Source organism: Cryptosporidium muris, genomic scaffold (genome assembly GCF_000006515.1).
Source record: "Cryptosporidium muris RN66 scf_1106632373451 genomic scaffold, whole genome shotgun sequence".
Taxonomy (NCBI): domain Eukaryota; phylum Apicomplexa; class Conoidasida; order Eucoccidiorida; family Cryptosporidiidae; genus Cryptosporidium; species Cryptosporidium muris.
In genome coordinates, this window is record NW_002196575.1 from 274,565 (window position 1) to 294,898 (window position 20,334).

Here is a 20,334-nt window from a genome sequence, read left to right on the forward strand (position 1 = left end):
AATTTTTGTTTAAATGTATATAGATTTTAAACTAAATTTGACAATAAATAATTGCTCTTATCAAAAACTAAATCTAAAGTTTGTTTTGTTATTTCATAACTTCAACTTTTATAGTAAAGTGGATTACACTTAACTGTTTTGTAAATTTAATTACTAACAAGTGTCTATAGTAAACAGCTGCTCAGTTGAACCTAACATAAGTACTTCTCTAAGTAACTTGCGAGTTCTTTCACATATATCACTTTGTACCCCAGGTGATGCACTTAGCATCGAAAGTAATGCCATTAAATTATTACTTCGTGAAATAACTGCTCTACTTACTGCATGGAAAAGCCCATTGGAGTGACTTCCAGCACTCCGGAAAAGTTCAAAAAGGCAGATAACATAAGCCTCTAGTAGTTTGGGTAAATAGAGCATGTTTGATAAACTTATGTTGTCTGTAGATTCAGGTATAAGATTTTCATTTTCAATATATTCCTTCGCATCTTTATACATTCCCTTTTGAATTAGTACAAACCCATATACTACTTTATTTAGAATCTTGAGAGTTGTTATTTTACATTGCAATTCAGGTGAAATTTGCATATTAGATATATATTTCATAAACTCTCCAATAAGACCTTGTAACTTATCAAAGAATTGTTTCTGAGGGGTAGACAATGCAACTAAAGATGTACATATAGGTAGCTGTAAACAATCTACTAAGATATTTGCAGCATCTGTAAATAACTTTGCATCTAGATAAAAACGTATTGCAGTAATGTAATGACCGCGATCACGTGAAATCTGAGCAATAATTTCAAATAAGTCTCTTCTAATGATAGTAAGATGATCACATTGATTTATATCATGGTTAGTATTCGCTACTGTAGTTCTCATTTCCTCTAAAGAAGCATGTAAATTGTGAGAGATATCCAGATTATCATCTACCATTAAGTGGATTAAATTGAACTCAACATATGTAGCAAGTATTTTTTTACGACAATGCTCTGGCACAATATTCATGAAATTAAGTACAAATGGTAGAGGTAAGCTGCATTGACGAATAGTTAATAGTAATATCTCACAAATATCTATGGAATCACTGAAATTCTCCAATTTAGAACAGAAAGAAGGTATTATATTATTTCCCTCAAAGTCAGCTTCTAAGGGAAGGATACCAGCAATTATCAAATATAGTACCCACTGAAGAACTATATTCCGAAGACTAGGATGTGAGTCATAGATCCATTTAAGAGCTTCACCAATGTGCAGAGCATAGCAGAGAACTTTTGCATAACCCAAACTTGTCGAATAGTTCATATGTTTTTTGGATGAATGAATATCAGTTTCAGATAAAGGTATTTTCAATAGATCCTTCTTTGTTAATGTTTGAAAATCTGCCAACTTTGAGTTGTCAGATTGGACTTTAGATATTTCAGACTTGACAAGAGGACGGTTAAAGGATGATATATAGTAGTCACCACTTATATCATCTCTGGTATTTCCTAAAGTGCAAGTATTACTATTCTCAGGTTTTAATTCAAAATAAGTTGGCCCCTGGTTTTTTAGACGGAAATATAATTCGTTCAATTCACTATTAATACTAGAGTCATCACAGCTCTTTAACATTATATGATATCTATACCAAATATAATCCTCAACAGTTACATCAGGTAATAATTTCGAAAGAGTCAAAGGTTTAACAGTAGGTAGCACTATGCTAGCTAATAAGTACTCAAAGGCCACGAAAGATGGTTTTGTGTTAGTTAACTGATTCTGAAAGTTGTGGAATGAAATATTTAAATCTTCAATTTCTGCAGAAAAGTCACGCGATGCATCTAGTTGCAAGCAGTATTTAACCCAATTCTCTTCATTTATTAAAAGCTGCCTAGAAGAATGACTACAGTTTACAACTAGTGATTTGCTAGTTGAAATTAATCTCAAAGCAAGATATTCACATACAATGTTAAAGTTTTTTGGTGCTGCATCAAGTTCAGTTAAATCCAATAGTAGATGTCCTCCTCCAATTCTAAAAGCCCAGTAAGCCAAAAACCAGTAATGTTCAATTTTGCTTGGAAATGAGCTAATTATCTTCAATGATTGAGAGTTGCTTGTTCTAGTTTGGAAGTAACATTTGCCGAACTCTACTAGGGTAGGCAAAGTAATTGTGTTGTTAGTAGGAAGATAGTCACTCTTATTCATGCTACATCTTGCATTGTTATTGATATCAACAATATCAACGGCTAATAATTCAAGATAACTTAAAATACTACAGACTATTTGTCTCTCAGATGCCACTGTTTTTGGTGAAGAGCCAACAATTGATTCAAGTAAATTCCAAATTGTCGAAATATCATTTACATATTCTTTTGGACATATAAATAAGCTTAGATCTTTTATTGAAGACATTCTAGTATTTATTGCGGTGATACAGGATTTCTGTCTTAAAATGTATTCATCTAAGGTAAGCCCAATCAAGGAGAACTTTGGTAAGAGGTAATTTAAAATCAATAAATGTTCATCTTTATATTCATCTGAAGATGAAGGAAGGTATACCATATTTATAGGATATGAATCTGATTTTTTTAATATACTACAGCTCCATGCTCTGGGATTTATTTTATAGTCTACCATACCTGAGCAAACTAGTTTACCTTTTATATTCTTTATATTATCAGATGCAAAAAGACCTACCACATTTAGATTACAAGACTCCAAAATCTCACTTCTTCTTTTTGTCCATTCAAAAGTAAAAGAATCATAGACTTCAGAGTGACGAATACGGAAAATGTCAGCAATAGATTCGTTTATCAGAGTAGAAAGCAAGTCAGAATATCTATTTTGTAGATATGGCGATATATTAGATGCTGTAGAGCTCCTCATAATTTTAGATGATATCACTTTACTTGGTAGTTTTGAGGATTCCAATATACTGTTACTTGACTGGAATCGGTAAAAATCACAAGGGTTTCCACTTTTAAGATTAGATTCACTAGAAGCAGAGGAAAGAGCACATATACAGCATTCTAGAGTGGATACATCAAGATCAGAGAGTATACTATTTCCACAGTTTAAACGCAATGATGCCCCTTTCTTTACTAGCTCTCGCTTATTAATAATACACTTCTCATTTGAATTCCTAAGTATTTCAGATATACCTGACCACAATACAGTCTTCAAAAATGGGACTGTCCTATAAGCCCTTTCAAAAGAGGAGGAAGGGTCTGGAACATACGTTTTCATTTTCTTTTAGTGGGCTCTTTTCTGCATCCTGCAAATTGTAAATAATATATATGGCGCTTGAGATTGCTAGAGAAAAATACCTACTACTCAGCCGCGTAATTAGTAAAAATGTGGCGCTATACCTACTCTTTGGTCACATTAAAAATATTGACCTAGCCTAGATATGGAAACTACTATATATATTACACATGTATTCTAAGAAATGAACTTATATAAATGATAGCAATTTAATGAAACCAAACTCTATATTCTATATTTGTTTTCTGAATACGTCCATCTTGCTAAATTTAAAATACACTTTGATGAAGTATATTACAAGCTATATTTAAAAGAACCTAGAGGAAGTGTGAATATTTAAAATTTAAACATAGGCCGGCATTAGCTATATATAAATATAGAACTTAATTAAGCTATTAATTAAAGTTTATTTAATAACTTATAGAAAAAAGAAAAAGAAAAAAAAAAAAGGTAACCCCGCTCTATAAGGTGAAGTACTACATTAACCAAGAACTACTATTAACTTGTAACTATACTTCTTCTACCTTCTTGAGAGTTAGGTAGCAAGGTTTGTTGGTTTACTTTAATTAAGTAATATATAACTGAGAAATGGCTATTATAAATGAAGAAAGAGGTGTTATTTATGTTGGTCATATTCCACTTGGCATATTTGAACCTCAGCTAAGGAAATATTTCTCTCAATTTGGGCCAATAACACGTTTAAAGCTATGCCGTTCTAAAAGAGATGGTCATTCAAAGGGATATGCTTTCATAGAGTTTGATTGTAAGGATATTGCAGCAATAGCTGCTGAAACCATGAATAATTACATACTATTTAAACGTACCCTTAAATGTCATGTTGTTGAACCTTCTAAAGTTCATCCAAAACTTTTTTCTAGGACTCAAAAGACTTTTAAATATTTACCAAGATATAAGATGATGATTAACAGACGAAATACCTGTACAAACTACTTGTCACTTGTTAGCCGTCGTCAAAAAAAGATAAATACACTAATGAATAAACTGAAGGAGCTTAATATACCATATGAAGTTGAATTAGTTAACTGAAATAGTTTTGTTCTAAATAATTGTCACTGAATTTTAACTTTTTATTTGAATTATTTTTAACTTAGTTGGTAGACTACATTACTTTTAACTTGAGCTTAGTATTTATCAGGATTTCAAAACAACTAAAAACCTAGAGTAGTACTGCTGTTAGAATACTATAGAAAGATTAGAGTTACAGCTTAGTATTGCTTAGTATTTAGGCTATATATCTACAAATTGCCATGTCAGTGTGCGTGTGCTGAATCAAATGTAGACTAGTTTTTGTAACCAAGGAATGATGCAATAGTACATCTACTAATGTTTCTATTTCATAGATTAATTATAAAGTATCCCAGCAATGAAAACTTTTTAAATTAATGAACTGTCACAAGTTTCAATATTTTTTATGATTTTGCAGACGATTAGTAATTAAATTCCTATAGTTACTAGTGAAAATGTTTAAGAGGATTACAAAACTTTTCATTAGAAAATTACCGGAAAATATTAATGCCAGTGAACCTGAATACATAACTGTCTGCTCAGGAAGATTTGTTCCACAAAATCCCTGCAATATAGTATATGGAGTGTCAGACTGGGTGAACTCAGTAAGAACTTACAAGTATGAGTGGTGGAATTTTATACCTTTGAACTTGTTTAGCCAATTAATACAACCTTCTAATTTTTATTTCTTAGTATTGGCTATGTTACAAATTGTTCCAGTAATATCTGAGAGTGATGGTAATCCCACAATTTTGATACCCTTGACAATAGTTGTATTAATCACTGCTATTAAAGATGGTCTTGAAGATATTGCACGCCATAATAGCGATAGAGCTGAGAACTCAAAGTTATGTAATATTGTTGATAGAAATGGAGAAATTCAAGAGGCTAAATGGGTTGATTTAAAGCCTGGTGATATTGTATTTCTAAAAAACGAAGAGCGAATTCCCAGTGACCTAGTTCTGCTGAGTTGCTCTGACAAGTTTGGTATGTGTTATGTTGAAACTGCTCAGTTAGATGGAGAATCATTCCTTAAAACAAAAATATGTATTAATGAATTTCAACAAACATTCACAGAAAGTAAATCATTTTCTAACTATTCTATAAAAGTTGAATATGGCCCTCCATCATCACTTTTGTATAACTTTTTTGGTGTTGTAAAAGTTAGAAAAAGTCCAGTTAGTGAAAATTTAGCTAATATAACGAATTCAAATGAGAGATCTTGTATATCCTTTGAAAAAGGTGTGTCACAGAAAACTTTAGGTAATTATATAAGCAACTCTACAACTGAAATCAAATTAAATCTAACAGAGTATTCTTTAAGCTCTAACTCAATAAATAGCTACGAAATATGCCAATCTGTATCTATTGACCAATTTTTGTGGAGAGGAGCCTCTATACAAAATACATCATGGGCTTATGGAATTGTAGTGTACACAGGTCATAATACTAGGATATTGCGCAATAGTAGCAAACAGCAACGACTTAAGTATAGTCCATTAAGCCGCATGTATCAGCAACATGCCATTTTGCTTGCCTTAATACAAATAACTATCTGTTTTATACTAGCTCTTTTATCCTCTATCTATGGAGAGAATTCTGCAATATATAATCCTAATAAAGTAACGAATGGTAGATTATTTATAATCAATATGTTGATTAGTTTTGCAGTTTATACACTGCTTCTAAGCTATTTTGTTCCTATTACACTTTTAGTTCAGTTGGAAATTATCCGTTTTATACAAGGTTTTTTTCTTCATGAGGATAAAGAAGCGAACGAACAAAGTGAGTCCTTATGTGGAGTTAAGAGTCGCTCACTTGTCGATGCATTAGGTTGTATAACCCATATATTTTCAGATAAAACTGGTACATTAACAAAAAATTCAATGCAACTTTGTGGCATTATAATTGCTGGAAAAAATTTCAAGTTGTGTAATGCCATGGAAGATAGATGTCCAACGGAAACAAAAATATGTACAGACAAATACGCATGTATAGATGATATTGAGAATAATATACCAAATCCTTACGTTAATTTTAATGCAAAAGAAATAAGAAATTTTATGTTAAGTTTACATAGGAAAAGAAAAAAATTTCACTTAGCTAGAGATTTTTGTTTAAATCTTGCAATATGTCATAATGTTTTACCAAAAGTTAATGAGGCTCCAAGAGAGCAAGAAACCAGTACAAGTACTTCGGGAAGTTATGAGAAATCGATACATATATCATCTAAACTTTCCCTCGTATATCATAAATTTTCCAAAGAGGCAAATTTCGACGCTTCATCACCCGATGAACTTTCCTTAGTAGCTGGTGCAAAACATATTGGCTTAGAATTTGTTCATAGACCTTCATTAGACAGTATTGAAATCATTATTCTGGAAGAATCACTCTACGAGATGTTTTTTACAAAGCAACAGTGTAAGCATATTTATAAAGTTAAAAACAAGATAATAGAGTCATACTCAGATTATATCGACAAATTTTGGTGTCCATGCATTCGTGTTAATATACTGGAAACTTTCGATTTTGATAGCGATCGTAAGAGAATGTCCGTAATTATTGAAGACAACTGGACAAAATATGATCAATCTTACAAAAATAATCAAGCTGGAGGTCTGCTACTAATTAAGGGCGCAGATTCATCGATGTTAAGTATTTGTAAGTTTGGACAAGAAGAGGAAATTGACAATATGTCACAACAATTAAGAAAACTAGCAATGTGTGGGCTGAGAACACTTGTTTTTGGGAGTAGGAGAATAGACCCAGACCTATTGCAAGAAATATTACTAAAAGCTAAAGAAGCAAAGATGTGTCTAGATAACACTAAAGAGGAGAAATTAAGGCTCACAATTGAAGTAGTTGAAAAAGACATACAATTGTGTGGATGTACTGGGATAGAGGATAAACTCCAAGAACAAGTTCCAGAGACAATTGCAGATATCAAATCAGCGGGAATAAAACTATGGGTTTTAACAGGTGATAAATTAGAGACTGCAATAAGTATTGGGTATAGCTCAAGTATTTTAACAGAAGGTACGTATAATATCATTATATCAAGTACGGATAATCTTATTATAGAAGATCAACTTAGAAGTGAACTTTCAAGAATTCTGAGACTTCAGCTTAAAAATGAGTCATTTAGAAAAGTTCTAAGGGTGCACTTTTTACAACAAAGTACTAATAAAACCGAAGGAAAACTAGGCATTAAATTTTTATATGCGATAAATAGTAGATTAAGGAGATGGTTAGTAAGTAGAAACTCAAGTGCAGTAAATTGTCAATTAGATCTCAAGAATCACTGCATTGGAAATTTGGGGGATACTGAGAACACTTCAGTTGAACCTTTAGATAACAGCATTATTGAAGTTTACTTAAGGCATATGTACTCATTTCAATTTGAAAAGTTGACAGTAAGTTTGCTAAACGAAGCAAAAAGTGGAATTAGTGGCAACTCCCCTTTACAAACTTCACAAATTATAAATATAGAGAATTCGGATATTTTGGGGCCGTATTATCATTCAATTGCTATTACAGTAACAGGTGAATCGCTCTCAATTTTATTCTCATCTGATAATTTAAAGCAGTTATTTTTTGGATTAGCAAGATTTTGTTCTTCAGTGATTGTTTGTAGAGCTACTCCACTTCAAAAAGGTGACATCGTGGATTCTGCTAAAAAATACAACAAGGGGATAGTATCACTAGCTATTGGTGATGGAGCTAATGATACTAATATGATTATAACTGCAGATGTTGGCATTGGAATAACTGGAAAAGAAGGGTTACAGGCAGCCTCTGTATCAGACTTTACAATTGGAGAATTTAGACTGATTAGAAAACTTTTGCTTTGCCATGGTCACGAGAATTTAAGGCGTAATTCGGACCATGTATATATAACAATTACAAAAAACGTAATTATGGGTCTTGTTGATTGCTTCTACGCATATTTTTGTATTTTTAGTGGTACAGATATATTTAATTCTTGGATAAAACAACTTTATAATTTATTATTTACGCCTATAGCTCATATTATTGTTGCGATATTTGATCGAATGCTTCCACATTATGTTTTAGCAAGGATACCAAGCTTATATCCAGTCTGCTTACCTAGAAGTTACAAAAAGTATTTCGGCTATAGGAGATTTATGCTTTGGATTGCACTTTCTATATGGAGTGTTGTTGCTCTTACTTTGATCCCTCTATTCACTCTTGGAAGTATTATATCGGGAGGTGAAGGAGGTGGCAAAATATTACCTATGAAAATCTATGGGCAAATCGTTTTTATGACTATTGTTATAGCAGTGAATTTGATGATTATCCCTTTAACTCATACATGGTTTTTATTTGTTTTTATCTCAATAATCATTGGACCTATCTTCTTTATAATTGGGTGGATCGTATGTCCATCATCATTTTGCCCCAATATATATGGGAGTTTCAGGTTAGTTCACCTAATACCACAGTATTATCTGGTAAATTTTGTTTCTATATTTATTTCCATTCTTCCTCAAATAATATTCTGGTTTGGAGAAAAAGTACTAAATCCAAGCCCTATAGCTATAGTTCGCGAAAGAGTAGCTCAGGGAGTATGTGATACGCTTGTCAGCAGGAGCAAAGGAGAAATTGTTATCCCTTGTAGGAGTAACAAACAGTGGAAAGGCTATGCCTTTGCTGATTCCTCGTCACGTTGGGTTAAGCAGCGGGAAGTGTTAGAAAATAAAAAGTCACTTAAATGTCTAGAAGAGAAACTACTCTGTAGTTGAATAAATCTTTAGAAATTTAATTATTCACTACTAAATTTCCGACAATTATTATTTTTTGACAAAACAAAGTTGGGAACCGCACTTAAAATTAAATTTAAGTACTGTTTATATATATGAATATGTATTGATGATTTGAGGACAAGTTTTGTATGTTTAAGTACTCATTATATCTTTATTATTTTGTAAATATTGCACATTTCAAATTTCTATTGCTATTATAAATAAATAATTAGTCCTGTTAAGGAATGCTTAAAGCCCTTAAGATAAGAGCTTATAAATTTGGAAAGACATAATATAATGTCTTTCTAATTCAACTATTACCTTTCTTAAATACCTTATTGGAGTAGTACTTTAATAAATTCACATGATAGGAGTATAATTAATAGGATTTCTGAACATACAATAACCAACATCTATTAAAGTTAATTCTCTTATATTGCTATCTACAACAAATATACCGATATATAGACACTTTTTAAGTGGTAATAAGTCATTTCAATCTCAGTATACATTGTTTCTATGTCCAGAATATTTAGCAATGATATCCTTTGACTAATATTATTTGCTATGAAAAAGAAATTTGAATCATACAAATTCTATTAAAAGATATACGTGATAAGTTATTGACCTGAACATTGCGTCAATATATTCTCTATTCAAACTAATAACAATAAATATATTTTAAGTAATATAGCGATATAATTAATGCATTTGGTGTCATAGGAAGTATATGGGGAATTTTTTAAAAATTCTTTAAGGAGTTTACCCTAGCAAATTATGTTTATTATAGACGATTAATGATGCTATCTGGTAAAATAAAATACATTACATTGACCTGAAATAGTCTTGTATTGATTCTCCGTACTCCCTTGCATTTTAGTTAATAGGTAATAATTTGAACTGTAATAATAAGTATTTTGAAGAAAAAAGGTTTCTTTAAACTAAGTTTATTTTCTCAAGTAATAACTGGATATATTGTATAAAAAACTAATAAGTCTAAAAGTAAGTAAATGACTTGTACACTTTGCATACATCATAGAGTCAACTAAAATCAAATAAGTAATTTCCGACTTATTCTTAGAATATCGTGAGTAAATTAGAATAATAACTTTATACATCTAAAATATTGGATATAAAAGCTCTTTACAAGGAAATAGGCAAAATAGGAAATAGCTGTATTGTATATTATTCAGTCTAAAGAAGCACCTAAAGTCTAATTACCTTGTGAATTGTTCACTTCATTTGATTAGTTAATATTATGACTATAGTTTATACTAAATTAAAACATTTCTGCATTTTAATTGTATAGGAAGATTCTCTTGTTATGGTATGATTTAGTATCAGTTCACTATTAAAATTGTAGTTCTATTAATAATCTTATGGCGTATATCACCTTAAATAATTGCCCAGAGTTAAAAGCCACGTTTTTTTGATCTTTACCATTTTAAATTAATTACAATTAGTACTATCAATTACATATAAAATTTTCCTTATTTGAACAAGTAGGGCCCTAAGTTTTTTTTATTTAAATGCAATAGGATTTATAGAAAATAATGCTAGAGTAATAGAAAATCACTTATTTGGAGTAGTAATTATAATAGGAAATTTTGCCCTCTAATCTTTAAAGTATAATATATTATTTCTTTACAAGGTGAGTCTAGGACTAGGTATCATTAGATTGTATTAGAATTCACAAGAGTCAATAAGGGTCACGCGTTTAATATTAAAGAGAATTACAGTATCAATTTTTCCTAATTAAGTTGACAAGTATTATGTTATCCACTATCCATTCATAAAATCTTGATACATGATAAGTCCAGATTATAAATTCAAATAATATAATTTTCTTAAAGGCAAAATCATTGACTTCTTTAAGTCTTATAGTGCTAATGAAGTTAGGCGAAGGCTATGGATATTTATCATTGTTATAGTCGCAAATTATTTCATTTAAAAATATCTAATAGAGAATTCTTTAAGTTAAATAAAGATCTCTATTTAGCAATAAATTATAATATATATGAAAATATTAACACTTTAACTAAATAAGTGGTATTGCAAAGAAAGCCCCTTTTTAAATATACAAGAATATAATTAAAATGAAATTAAAGAATTTATAGAATCTAGATAAAGTTCATAGATAAAAGTTGTATGTGTCATTTCCAAAGTAATTGAGGTATACTTTATACGATCTAAATTACATTCCAATACCTCTAAACAATTTCTGCAGGTCTGGAGAATTTTCCATTTTTTCCATTTCTTTCATCATATTGAACATACTATTAGAACCACCTAATTGCTTTAACATTCTAGGATCAATCATACGTTGCATTTTTTGCATAAAATGAAGTGGATTCTTCAAAGAACCCATATCCCCTTTTTTTCCTAGTCCCATTTTCCCAATTTGTCCAACCATCTTCGCAAATGTCTTGTATTGGTTAAGTAGATCCTGAACTTCACAGACATTAGTTCCACTACCTATAGCTACACGCGTTATCCTAGATGATATCATACTTTCTGTATTGTCTAGCTCAGCATCTGTCATTGAATCCATTATCACCATAAATCTTCTTAACCTTGTAATTCCTGCTTGCTCATCTTCCTTTGCAAGAAAGTTCGGACCAAAACCTGGTATCATTGACAAAAGTGCGCTTGGTGACCCCATATTGAGCATGTTCTGAAATTGTTCATACATATCTCTTAAGGTAAAAATCCCTTGGACAATTCTATTTACCATCTCAGGTTGTTTATCAATAGGTACTACTTCATTAATCTTTGCAAAAAGACCACTTATATCTCCTAGTCCAAGTAGTCTCGAAACAAAACCTCTAGTTTCAAATGGTTCAAAATCATCGAAATGCTCACCTGTACCAATAAATATGATTGGAGCACTAGTTGCTGCTACAGCTGAAAGTGCTCCACCCCCTTTTGCATGACCATCCAGCTTCGTGATGATAACACTACCAACATCAATAACACTACAAAATGCCAAGGCTTGATCATAACATGCTTGTCCTATATGACTATCCATAACGAAAACTACATTATCAGGCTTTGTAGATAAAACAATCTGTTGCATTTCGACAAACAGGGATGACTCCTGTTTATGTCTACCTGAAGTATCAACTATAATTAAGTCATAATTATCATCCCTGAATTCTTTTACACCATCTGAAGCTATTTTTACAGGATCAGTCTCTGTGTAACTTCCATAAAAGGGTATTTTTGCTTTTGTAGCATTCTGTTTCAATTGATCAAAGGCACCGGCTCGAAAGGTATCGGCGCAAACTAGAGCTGTTTTCCATCCTTTTCGTTGATAATAATGAGCATACTTTGTACAAGTAGTTGTTTTGCCAGAGCCCTGTAGTCCAACGAAGACAACTATATTGCACTTATCTTTAGTTGGAACATAGGGCTTACGTTGTGGAGTAAGTATCTTTACCAACTCTTCTACTACAGATGCCTGAATTAAACGACGCTTACTTGCAACTTGCAGATTTCCTTGAGAGCTTATAGCTTTCTTAATATTATTTCTAAGTTGAGCTACTAATTTAACGTTTACATCAGCTTGTAGAAGAGCTGTTGCAATTTCTCGTAAACAGTTATCAATGGTTGCCTCATCAACAATTGTTGCAGATTGGAGTTTCTTAATAGCTGCTGTCAGCTGAGTCCCAAGTTCAGCCAGTACCATTCTATTTTAGTTGGAATATCACAAAAAGTCTAGATGCGCCTCAACAATAGCAAGTTGTAGAGGTACGAAGTGATTTGGGGGTCAATACAATTCCCGCTATTAATGAAGATATTCAAATATAGACAATTTCCACTTTATAGCATTACTTAGGGATCCCTGCATCTACATATATACTTCATATACTAAGCAAAAAAGTAGTTAGCTTATTTAGAAGAAATATAGATATCACTTAGTTTCCTAGAATTCAATAAATAATGGTCTTTCTGAAAAAATTGAAGTATTTAACAATGATCCGAATACAATAGGAATATTAGTAACATCTACGCTTTAATTCCTAATGATTCTTCATTCTTCAGTAATATTCTCAAATTATAAAACCTATACAGAGTAACTGTCCAATTATCTTTAGAGAGAAAAGGGAATCATTAAATCTGATGCATATTGTAATGTTTTCTCTCCATTTAACCTAGCCCTCAAATAATGATATGCAAAATCTAGCAAAATCCCAATATTAACTAATTGAACTACTATGTTATATCCTCTTGATTCGTGTGGAGTTCTAAAGAGAGGCATTGAAACCCAATAGAATAATGCAAGTAACTTTAGGATAAATTCAAAAATGACGAATAAAGCAAGGTGTTCAGAAACTTTTCTTGGGTTTTTTATGTGAAACATATAAAGTTGAGGGACCAGAGCTAAAGCTCTAACAGCATCATCATAAGCTAGCAACGATGTAACAAAACCAAGGCGTCTCCTACTACGAAATGCAAGAAATAGCATTGAAAGGGGAATTGCAAAAATGTATAAAACAAGCCAATATATTGTCCCAGAAATTCTCCCAGCCCAGCCAGTAGGCCGAATTTGGCCTGCTCTAGTTCCACTCTTTAAAGCAGTGCTATCGACTGAGTTGGAACCTATAAGTGAAAGTATCCTGACTAAAATATTTAATCCAAAGGTATCATATTGGTCTTCAATTGTATTGGAGAACTTTTTCCAGACAGTGTACCAGCATAAGACTGACAGTACTGTTGATATTAGGTCTACTTGAAAAGACCAGTCAAGAGAAGCTCCTGTATGCAAGCAGAACCATATATTTAGTAAAGCTCCACATAGTTCAGAGAAACATAAGGCCCATAAAGTTTGCAATGATATTCCCAAAGCACTACGATCACGATATACCTTGTATGTTAGCACACCATAACACAATATACACATAAGAGCATGAAACCAGCTGCATGAGTCATGTAACCAAACAAGTCTACTTAGAGAGAGGTACAAACTATTGTGCTTGTTCGCATGTGAGCTGTACTTATTAAACGAATAACCCTCTGAGTTCGTACCTTGAGCATTACAAAGCTGCAATGTAATCCATGCAGTACAACATAAAGCTAGTAGAATTTTTTTGTAAGCCTCTCCGTTCATTTCTATAATAATAAATTTAGTATTAGCCTGATTTAGCGATAACATCTAGTTTGCGTTCTGCATGCGCGCTTTTCTGTGCAACATTCTTAAGATAACAGTGTAAGGTATGTCTGGGAGACCTGTAAAGTTATAATAATAAAGATATTATATGCCTGAGCTACACACCTCTCACTCAAGATATATCTTTTAATCAATCTGATTAGTAATATTCACATATTTAATGCTAAGATAAATGCCTGTAGGTAACATTGAATGCAATAATTGACATTGCAAATAACATGAAGTGTCTAAAACAAAGTCATTCAATAGAATCAGAATGTAGAGATAGCAAATTCAAAATCACTATTATTCTAAACAGGCTCCATAGTTTTTTTTTATATATCTGGAGACATCCTTGGCTGAAACAGTTTTAGATCCTTTTAAAATGCTACATCTCTGACCATATTTTAATGAATATTCTAAAAAGTGCTGTATTATTATGTCTATAATGTTAATAACCAAATTGTCTTGATAATCAGACTTTCCAGCAACGCATTCATTCTTTAAAGGCAACTCCTTATTTTTACTAGCTATTATTAGCTTAGCAGCTTCAAAGAAAGTTACTTTATTATTGGTAGCCATTGAACTAAAATTTTTAATACTAGTATTCAATATTAGAAATATTTATGCTATACTTACTGTAAATTCCCCTTTACTCTCTTAGTGCGCTACTTACCCATACTGTTTAAAAAGACTAAGTATTATATTATTTACATATATGAATTACTCATATTTGCAAAATTTGCCTAATATCTCACTACGACTTATTTATACAGTTTACAAGCGATTTAAATATATAATGTATTTAAGATTTATAATTACTCTATATTACTATCTATAATGAAATGTAATTTTAAAGTCTCAAACAGTTCTTCAGCACTACCCTCAGATGTAAACTGTTTCTTAAGTAATAGATTGATACAATTAATAGAGCTTTATTACATATATAGATGGCAGTTATGAGCTAATGTATTTATTATTTATTTACACCTTTGTAACAAACATCTTATTTTTTTAATTAGATTTAGGGTGTAAAGGGATAACACATTATTTGGTCCTAATGAAAGTGTGCAAATCACCCAAGGAAGAAATTCTCATCATTAATATATTTCCAAATTTACAAACAAACTATTCAATATTCAATAATGCCTAATATGTCAATTTCTAGAGAAGAAGAGGTGAGTTATTTTATATGTAATATTACTCAATCTTATTTCAATTTCGCTTTAGGGTTATCCAATGTTGCAACGAGGGAGAATATTAGAAAAAAGTTTAGATGAGAGCTACCGTTCTAAATCCCCAAGTGGTGATCCAGGTAAATCCGTTGAAGAGCTGTGTACTTGTGGAAAGCATCATTGCCCCCAACCTATACCAGAAAGTCAGCCCTTCTGCGCTGATTCATCTTACAATCAGGATTACAGAAAGTGGGAGCTACCTGAAAACAGAAAAGCACTAAGGAATGAAGTGCCAGAATATCTTCCATTTGAGGCTGACTCTTCATATCATCAAGATTATCGAAGATGGGAGTTACCTACTCGCTTTACAAAGCCCATTAACAGATATATTGAAACTCCAGAAACACGTGACTTCATCACTAGTTATCAAAGCGACTACAAGAAATGGGACCTTCCACAAAAAGTAGGTAGAGCTCCGGCTTCTTTGAGTAGATACATTCTGTCATGTCCCGACAACCCCAATGATGATGTCCTTAGACAATTGAGCTTGAATGCTCACAATATAGCTACTTCAGAGAACTACATACAAGCTAAAGAAGACAGGAAGTTTAATACAATATATACCGATTCATTCAAGGGGAAACAGTTAGAAGTATGTCCAGTTAGTTTGTTACCACCCATACCACATCCTCCACCGGGTAGACATACTATGTTTTGGGACTCTAAAGCCAAAACCTGGTATTAGGAAATAGGATAAGAGAATTGAGTTAAGTAACACCTTATTTCCTTCCACTCCTCAGTTCCTTCAATATTTAAGCACATTAACTTTTAAGTTCTGCTATAACCCAAGCTTCTTAGAAAAAAAAAAGGACTTGTTCTGGAACCAGTATTTTAATCAAAGTCACACAATAGAATGCATGACTTTGAACTGTCCCTAAGTGACAAGTAGCTCATAGCAACAGTGATAATAGCAACGAGTGAGAATAGAATAAGGAACAAATCAAATATAATACAAACATTGTACTCCCTCTTAAAAAGCTGCTCTATATTTAAGGCTAAGACAAACCGTATATAGCTATTTAAGCGGGTCAATCTCCTCACCAGGATTGTGAGCCTCTTGTTTATTCTCTTTAGTACCTCATTTAGTTTTAGAGGCTAATAGTGTGTTAAAACAGGAATATATATAATTAAGTTCACCTGGCTAATTGTTTGGTGATGGCCTTGGATCTAACACAGCTCACTCAATTGGAAGGATTGTGCGAAGCTTTTTATGGGTAAGTGCAAATAATCAAAGTTGTGTATTTGGTTAAGAAGGGAATTCCTTCTGATAATGCAAAATTAAATCTTGCAATTTACTTTTTCGTACTTATTATTACTCTATTTTATTAGGGGTGATGTGAATCAACAAAAACAAGCACATGAAGTTTTGCTACCTCTTATATGTAATTTGAGTTGCTTACCCCAACTTCAAGCTCTTCTTGCACAGAGTAGTAATCCTCATGCACTAATGTTCGCAGCAACTGCTCTTTCGAAATTATTTACTTCCAGCTGGGCCCAAATACCAGATAATCAGAAGGAGGAGACGAAGACTTTTTTGCTCAATTATCTCTATAAATGTGGTCCAGATATGTTACGCACTGCTCCTTACTTGGTTGGTCACTTTGTCAGGTTGCTTTGTCAAATTGTTAAGTATGGCTGGCTAGATACACTTAATCCACGACCTACAATAACGGACCAAGTCTCGCAATTTTTGAATGCGTCCACTTCACACTGGATTGTTGGACTGATCATATTTACATCACTAACTCAGGAAATGCAGTATTCTTCAGGCGTATACTTTGCTAAATATCGTCGTGCTGCCTTATTGTTTAGAGATACTGCATTACCGACAATATTTCAAGTAGCGATGAAGACACTAAGACAAATTCACCTTGGTAGCATTTCAATTACAGACTATCAGGAAGAGTATAAACTACTGAAGCAAGTTTTACAATTAATACATAACTGTCTAGCATATGATTTCATGGGAACTGTACCTGATGAAACTTCAGAAGAACAAAATACTATAATGATACCTCACTCTTGGGCAGTTCTTCGCGAGGATTATATCCCTATAATATTTTTTGATATATATGCAAAGTGCTGCTCAATGTCAGAAAATATGCCTGATTGTGCTACATTATGTTTGCAGTGTCTAATTCTAGTCTCATCAATACGAAGATCTTTCTTTTCAACACAAGCCGAAAGGACAAGATCATTGGCAGCCTTAATGTCAGGCACTGCAGGGATTATACAAACTAGAATGGGGCTGGACAATGAAAATTGTTTTCATGAATTGTGCAGACTACTGGGCAAGTTGAATACTGCAAATCAATTAACAGAACTGGCATCTACTGATGCTTTTAATTTGTGGATAGAACAAGTGTATAGTTTTACAATAAAAGCACTTGAAGAATGGAGTGTATTGCCAAATAGCAAACACTATCTTTTAGGTCTATGGAGTCATATGGTTATACCTCTTTTATACCAAGGAAATAGAGCTCCATCAAATTTGGAAAGTTTCATATACAATGTCACAATAACATTTATTCAAAGTCGCATAAAAATTGCAGAAGCTATAGCTCAAGGGAGAGATATTGAAGATCCCTTAGAAAGTGAAGTTATGAGGACAGAACAGCTTGATGTTCTTGCGCAATTAAGTAGATGCCGTTATCATGATGTAGCTGATTACATTGTAAAACTTTTCGAGCAAGTAACTAGCAATGTTCAGAATGGTGTTATATCCCAAGATTGCTTTATTTCGCAAATAACATGGTGTGTTTACATGCATGGCGCTCTAATTGGCGGTCATACAATAAAACTTCGCCGTCCATTGTTGCCGGGTTCAAGTGGTGGAAATCAAAATAGTATACCTGATAAGAGCCAAGAAGTATCACATCATGTTCTTAATGGTAAACTAGCTCAATTAGTATTTAGACTACTGCAACAAACAGATGGATTATCTGATACCCCTGAATCACTTGAACTTGCCTATCTATATTTTTTGGAACAATTTAGGAAAGTATGTTTGGGTGACTATGCTAAACAGTTTATACAGCCAGATTCAGAGGAAGCAACTTTAGCTTCGATATTGGGCGTGGAATCTGATGATGATGTACTAAGTCTGATTATTGGGAAGATAGGGCGGAATTTGCAGAACAAGTGCAAAATGGAAAGTGTTATTAAGAGGTCATTAAATTTGTTTCATGAACTAGCTGCAGGTATTTCTATTGTTCAATATACAGATAGAACTACACATCTTATTGTTTCCGGTCGTCTCCTTCTACGTAATGAACAGGTTCAGAAAATCATGCAAAATCACTCTGCACCTGAGTTTGCTTTTCTAAATGTTCCTAGATATGGGAAATATAGAACATCTTACTACTTTATACTTGCAAAATTGCTATTTTTAGATTTAAAGGAAGAAGAGAACAATCATAGTTCAACTATATCTTTTGAACAGTTCATGCAGCCACAAGTTAAGACTTTCGATCTACTATGGGATGAAATTGTATTAAAAAACAATTTAAATAGAATTAGTGGATTCACTGGTACACCTCTTTCTTCGAACAATACCTCTCTTGCATCTGCAGGATATCACCCATCTCAGTTTCGTCAGCCACTAATTGGGTTAGCGAGGGATCTTAGGGGTATTTGTCTAGCATGTGTCGGCCCAGAAAGTTATAATCTCCTATTTAATTGGTTAGTAAACAAGCCTAAACAACAAGGTCATAGCCGTGTCCACCTATTTACCTGGGCTGCTGATCAATTTTGGGATGATACAGATGTAATGGTAGCTTTATTGAAGTTTATGGCTGAATTTGTTGACAACAAGTCTCAGCGTATTTGCTTTGATAGGACATCTCCAAATGGTATCTTATTATTCAAGGAGGTTTCATCACTTATATGCACTTATGGATCGCGCATTTTATCCAAGCCAACTGCATCATTCCAAAATATCTATAAAGAGAAATACAAGGGAATCGCAGTTACACTAGCTATGCTATGTCATGCACTATCAGGTGGGTATACTAATTTCGGTGTATTCGAAGTATATAATGATCAAGCACTTGAAAGTGCACTTAGACTAGCATGTCAAATGTGCCTAGTTATTCCTGAACATGATTTACAATCTTATTTGAAAAGTTTAAAGTCGTATTATGAATTTTTAGAGCTAGCAACACGATGTTTCATCTCAACTTTCATGACGACTCTGGAGCCACAACATCTTGCAGTTATATGCTATTCCATTGAATCGGGACTATGTGCTGTCGATAATGTCGTTCTATTAGCCTGTTGTGCTACTTTGGATCATCTAGTCTCCTTTATTTTTACAACGATAGAAAAAGAAAATATAATATTTCCTAATGGAGTCGGGGTAAGTACAAATCTAAACTCAGAGACAGATGCAATGGAAAATGACAATATTACATCCTTGAGAAACGGAACTAATGGTATTTCACCTGAAGGTAAAGCAATATACCGCTTTTTAGTCGAACATCCAAATTCACTGGTTAGGATTATGCAATTAATGTTCAACCTTATTACTACTGGAGATTTGAGCACATGGACATTCTCCCGATCATTACTGGGAATGATACTCTTATATAGAAAGGAATATGAACTTATTCAACATCAACTAGTGAATCAGCAAGTTGAAGATAAAAGAGCAAAATATCAACTTTTATTTAAAGATCTCCTTAAGGGGACAGATGGGACATTATCAACTGTTAGCAAAGATGCATTTACTAGGAATTTACACTATTTCGCACATATGATAAGATCTAATACTCTGTAGACAACTTTCTTAGCAATGTTAACTTCTCTAGGATATTTTTATTCCTTCACTCACACTGGCGTAGCGCGTTACAGCGTTTATTCACCTGAGCGCCTTAGGTCGCTTTGCTGGTTGGATCATTCACGCTCAAACTCCTCACTT

At 32.8% G+C, this 20,334-nt stretch overlaps 7 protein-coding genes across 7 annotated transcripts, besides 3 other annotated features; 4 read left to right on the forward strand and 3 right to left on the reverse strand.

Moving 5' to 3' along the window:
* Positions 1 to 153: 153 nt before the first annotated feature.
* Positions 154 to 3,225, reverse strand: CMU_033630 (uncharacterized protein; the record flags this gene model as incomplete). The annotated part of the gene is made up of 1 exon (XM_002141291.1): positions 154 to 3,225. One exon carries the CDS (start codon positions 3,223 to 3,225, stop codon positions 154 to 156), a length of 3,072 nt encoding a protein of 1,023 aa, XP_002141327.1.
* A 442-nt stretch (positions 3,226 to 3,667) lies between these two features.
* Positions 3,668 to 3,692: a microsatellite.
* Positions 3,693 to 3,831: 139 nt separating this feature from the next.
* CMU_033640 (RNA recognition motif. family protein) lies at positions 3,832 to 4,290 on the forward strand (the record flags this gene model as incomplete). The annotated part of the gene is made up of 1 exon (XM_002141292.1): positions 3,832 to 4,290. The coding sequence occupies one exon, from the start codon at positions 3,832 to 3,834 to the stop codon at positions 4,288 to 4,290; it is 459 nt and encodes a 152-aa protein (XP_002141328.1).
* Positions 4,291 to 4,724: 434 nt separating this feature from the next.
* Positions 4,725 to 9,032, forward strand: CMU_033650 (phospholipid-translocating P-type ATPase, flippase family protein; the record flags this gene model as incomplete). The annotated part of the gene is made up of 1 exon (XM_002141293.1): positions 4,725 to 9,032. The coding sequence occupies one exon, from the start codon at positions 4,725 to 4,727 to the stop codon at positions 9,030 to 9,032; it is 4,308 nt and encodes a 1,435-aa protein (XP_002141329.1).
* Positions 9,033 to 11,032: 2,000 nt separating this feature from the next.
* Positions 11,033 to 11,062: a sequence feature (AT_rich).
* Positions 11,063 to 11,226: 164 nt separating this feature from the next.
* Positions 11,227 to 12,720, reverse strand: CMU_033660 (signal recognition particle protein SRP54, putative; the record flags this gene model as incomplete). The annotated part of the gene is made up of 1 exon (XM_002141294.1): positions 11,227 to 12,720. The coding sequence occupies one exon, from the start codon at positions 12,718 to 12,720 to the stop codon at positions 11,227 to 11,229; it is 1,494 nt and encodes a 497-aa protein (XP_002141330.1).
* A 405-nt stretch (positions 12,721 to 13,125) lies between these two features.
* On the reverse strand, positions 13,126 to 14,142 carry CMU_033670 (uncharacterized protein; the record flags this gene model as incomplete). The annotated part of the gene is made up of 1 exon (XM_002141295.1): positions 13,126 to 14,142. The coding sequence occupies one exon, from the start codon at positions 14,140 to 14,142 to the stop codon at positions 13,126 to 13,128; it is 1,017 nt and encodes a 338-aa protein (XP_002141331.1).
* An 825-nt stretch (positions 14,143 to 14,967) lies between these two features.
* Positions 14,968 to 15,002: a sequence feature (AT_rich).
* Positions 15,003 to 15,335: 333 nt separating this feature from the next.
* CMU_033680 (uncharacterized protein) lies at positions 15,336 to 16,101 on the forward strand (the record flags this gene model as incomplete). The annotated part of the gene is made up of 2 exons (XM_002141296.1): positions 15,336 to 15,359; positions 15,412 to 16,101. 2 exons carry the CDS (start codon positions 15,336 to 15,338, stop codon positions 16,099 to 16,101), a joined length of 714 nt encoding a protein of 237 aa, XP_002141332.1.
* Positions 16,102 to 16,571: 470 nt separating this feature from the next.
* On the forward strand, positions 16,572 to 20,193 carry CMU_033690 (importin-beta N-terminal domain-containing protein; the record flags this gene model as incomplete). The annotated part of the gene is made up of 2 exons (XM_002141297.1): positions 16,572 to 16,630; positions 16,746 to 20,193. The coding sequence occupies 2 exons, from the start codon at positions 16,572 to 16,574 to the stop codon at positions 20,191 to 20,193; spliced, it is 3,507 nt and encodes a 1,168-aa protein (XP_002141333.1).
* Positions 20,194 to 20,334: the final 141 nt, after the last annotated feature.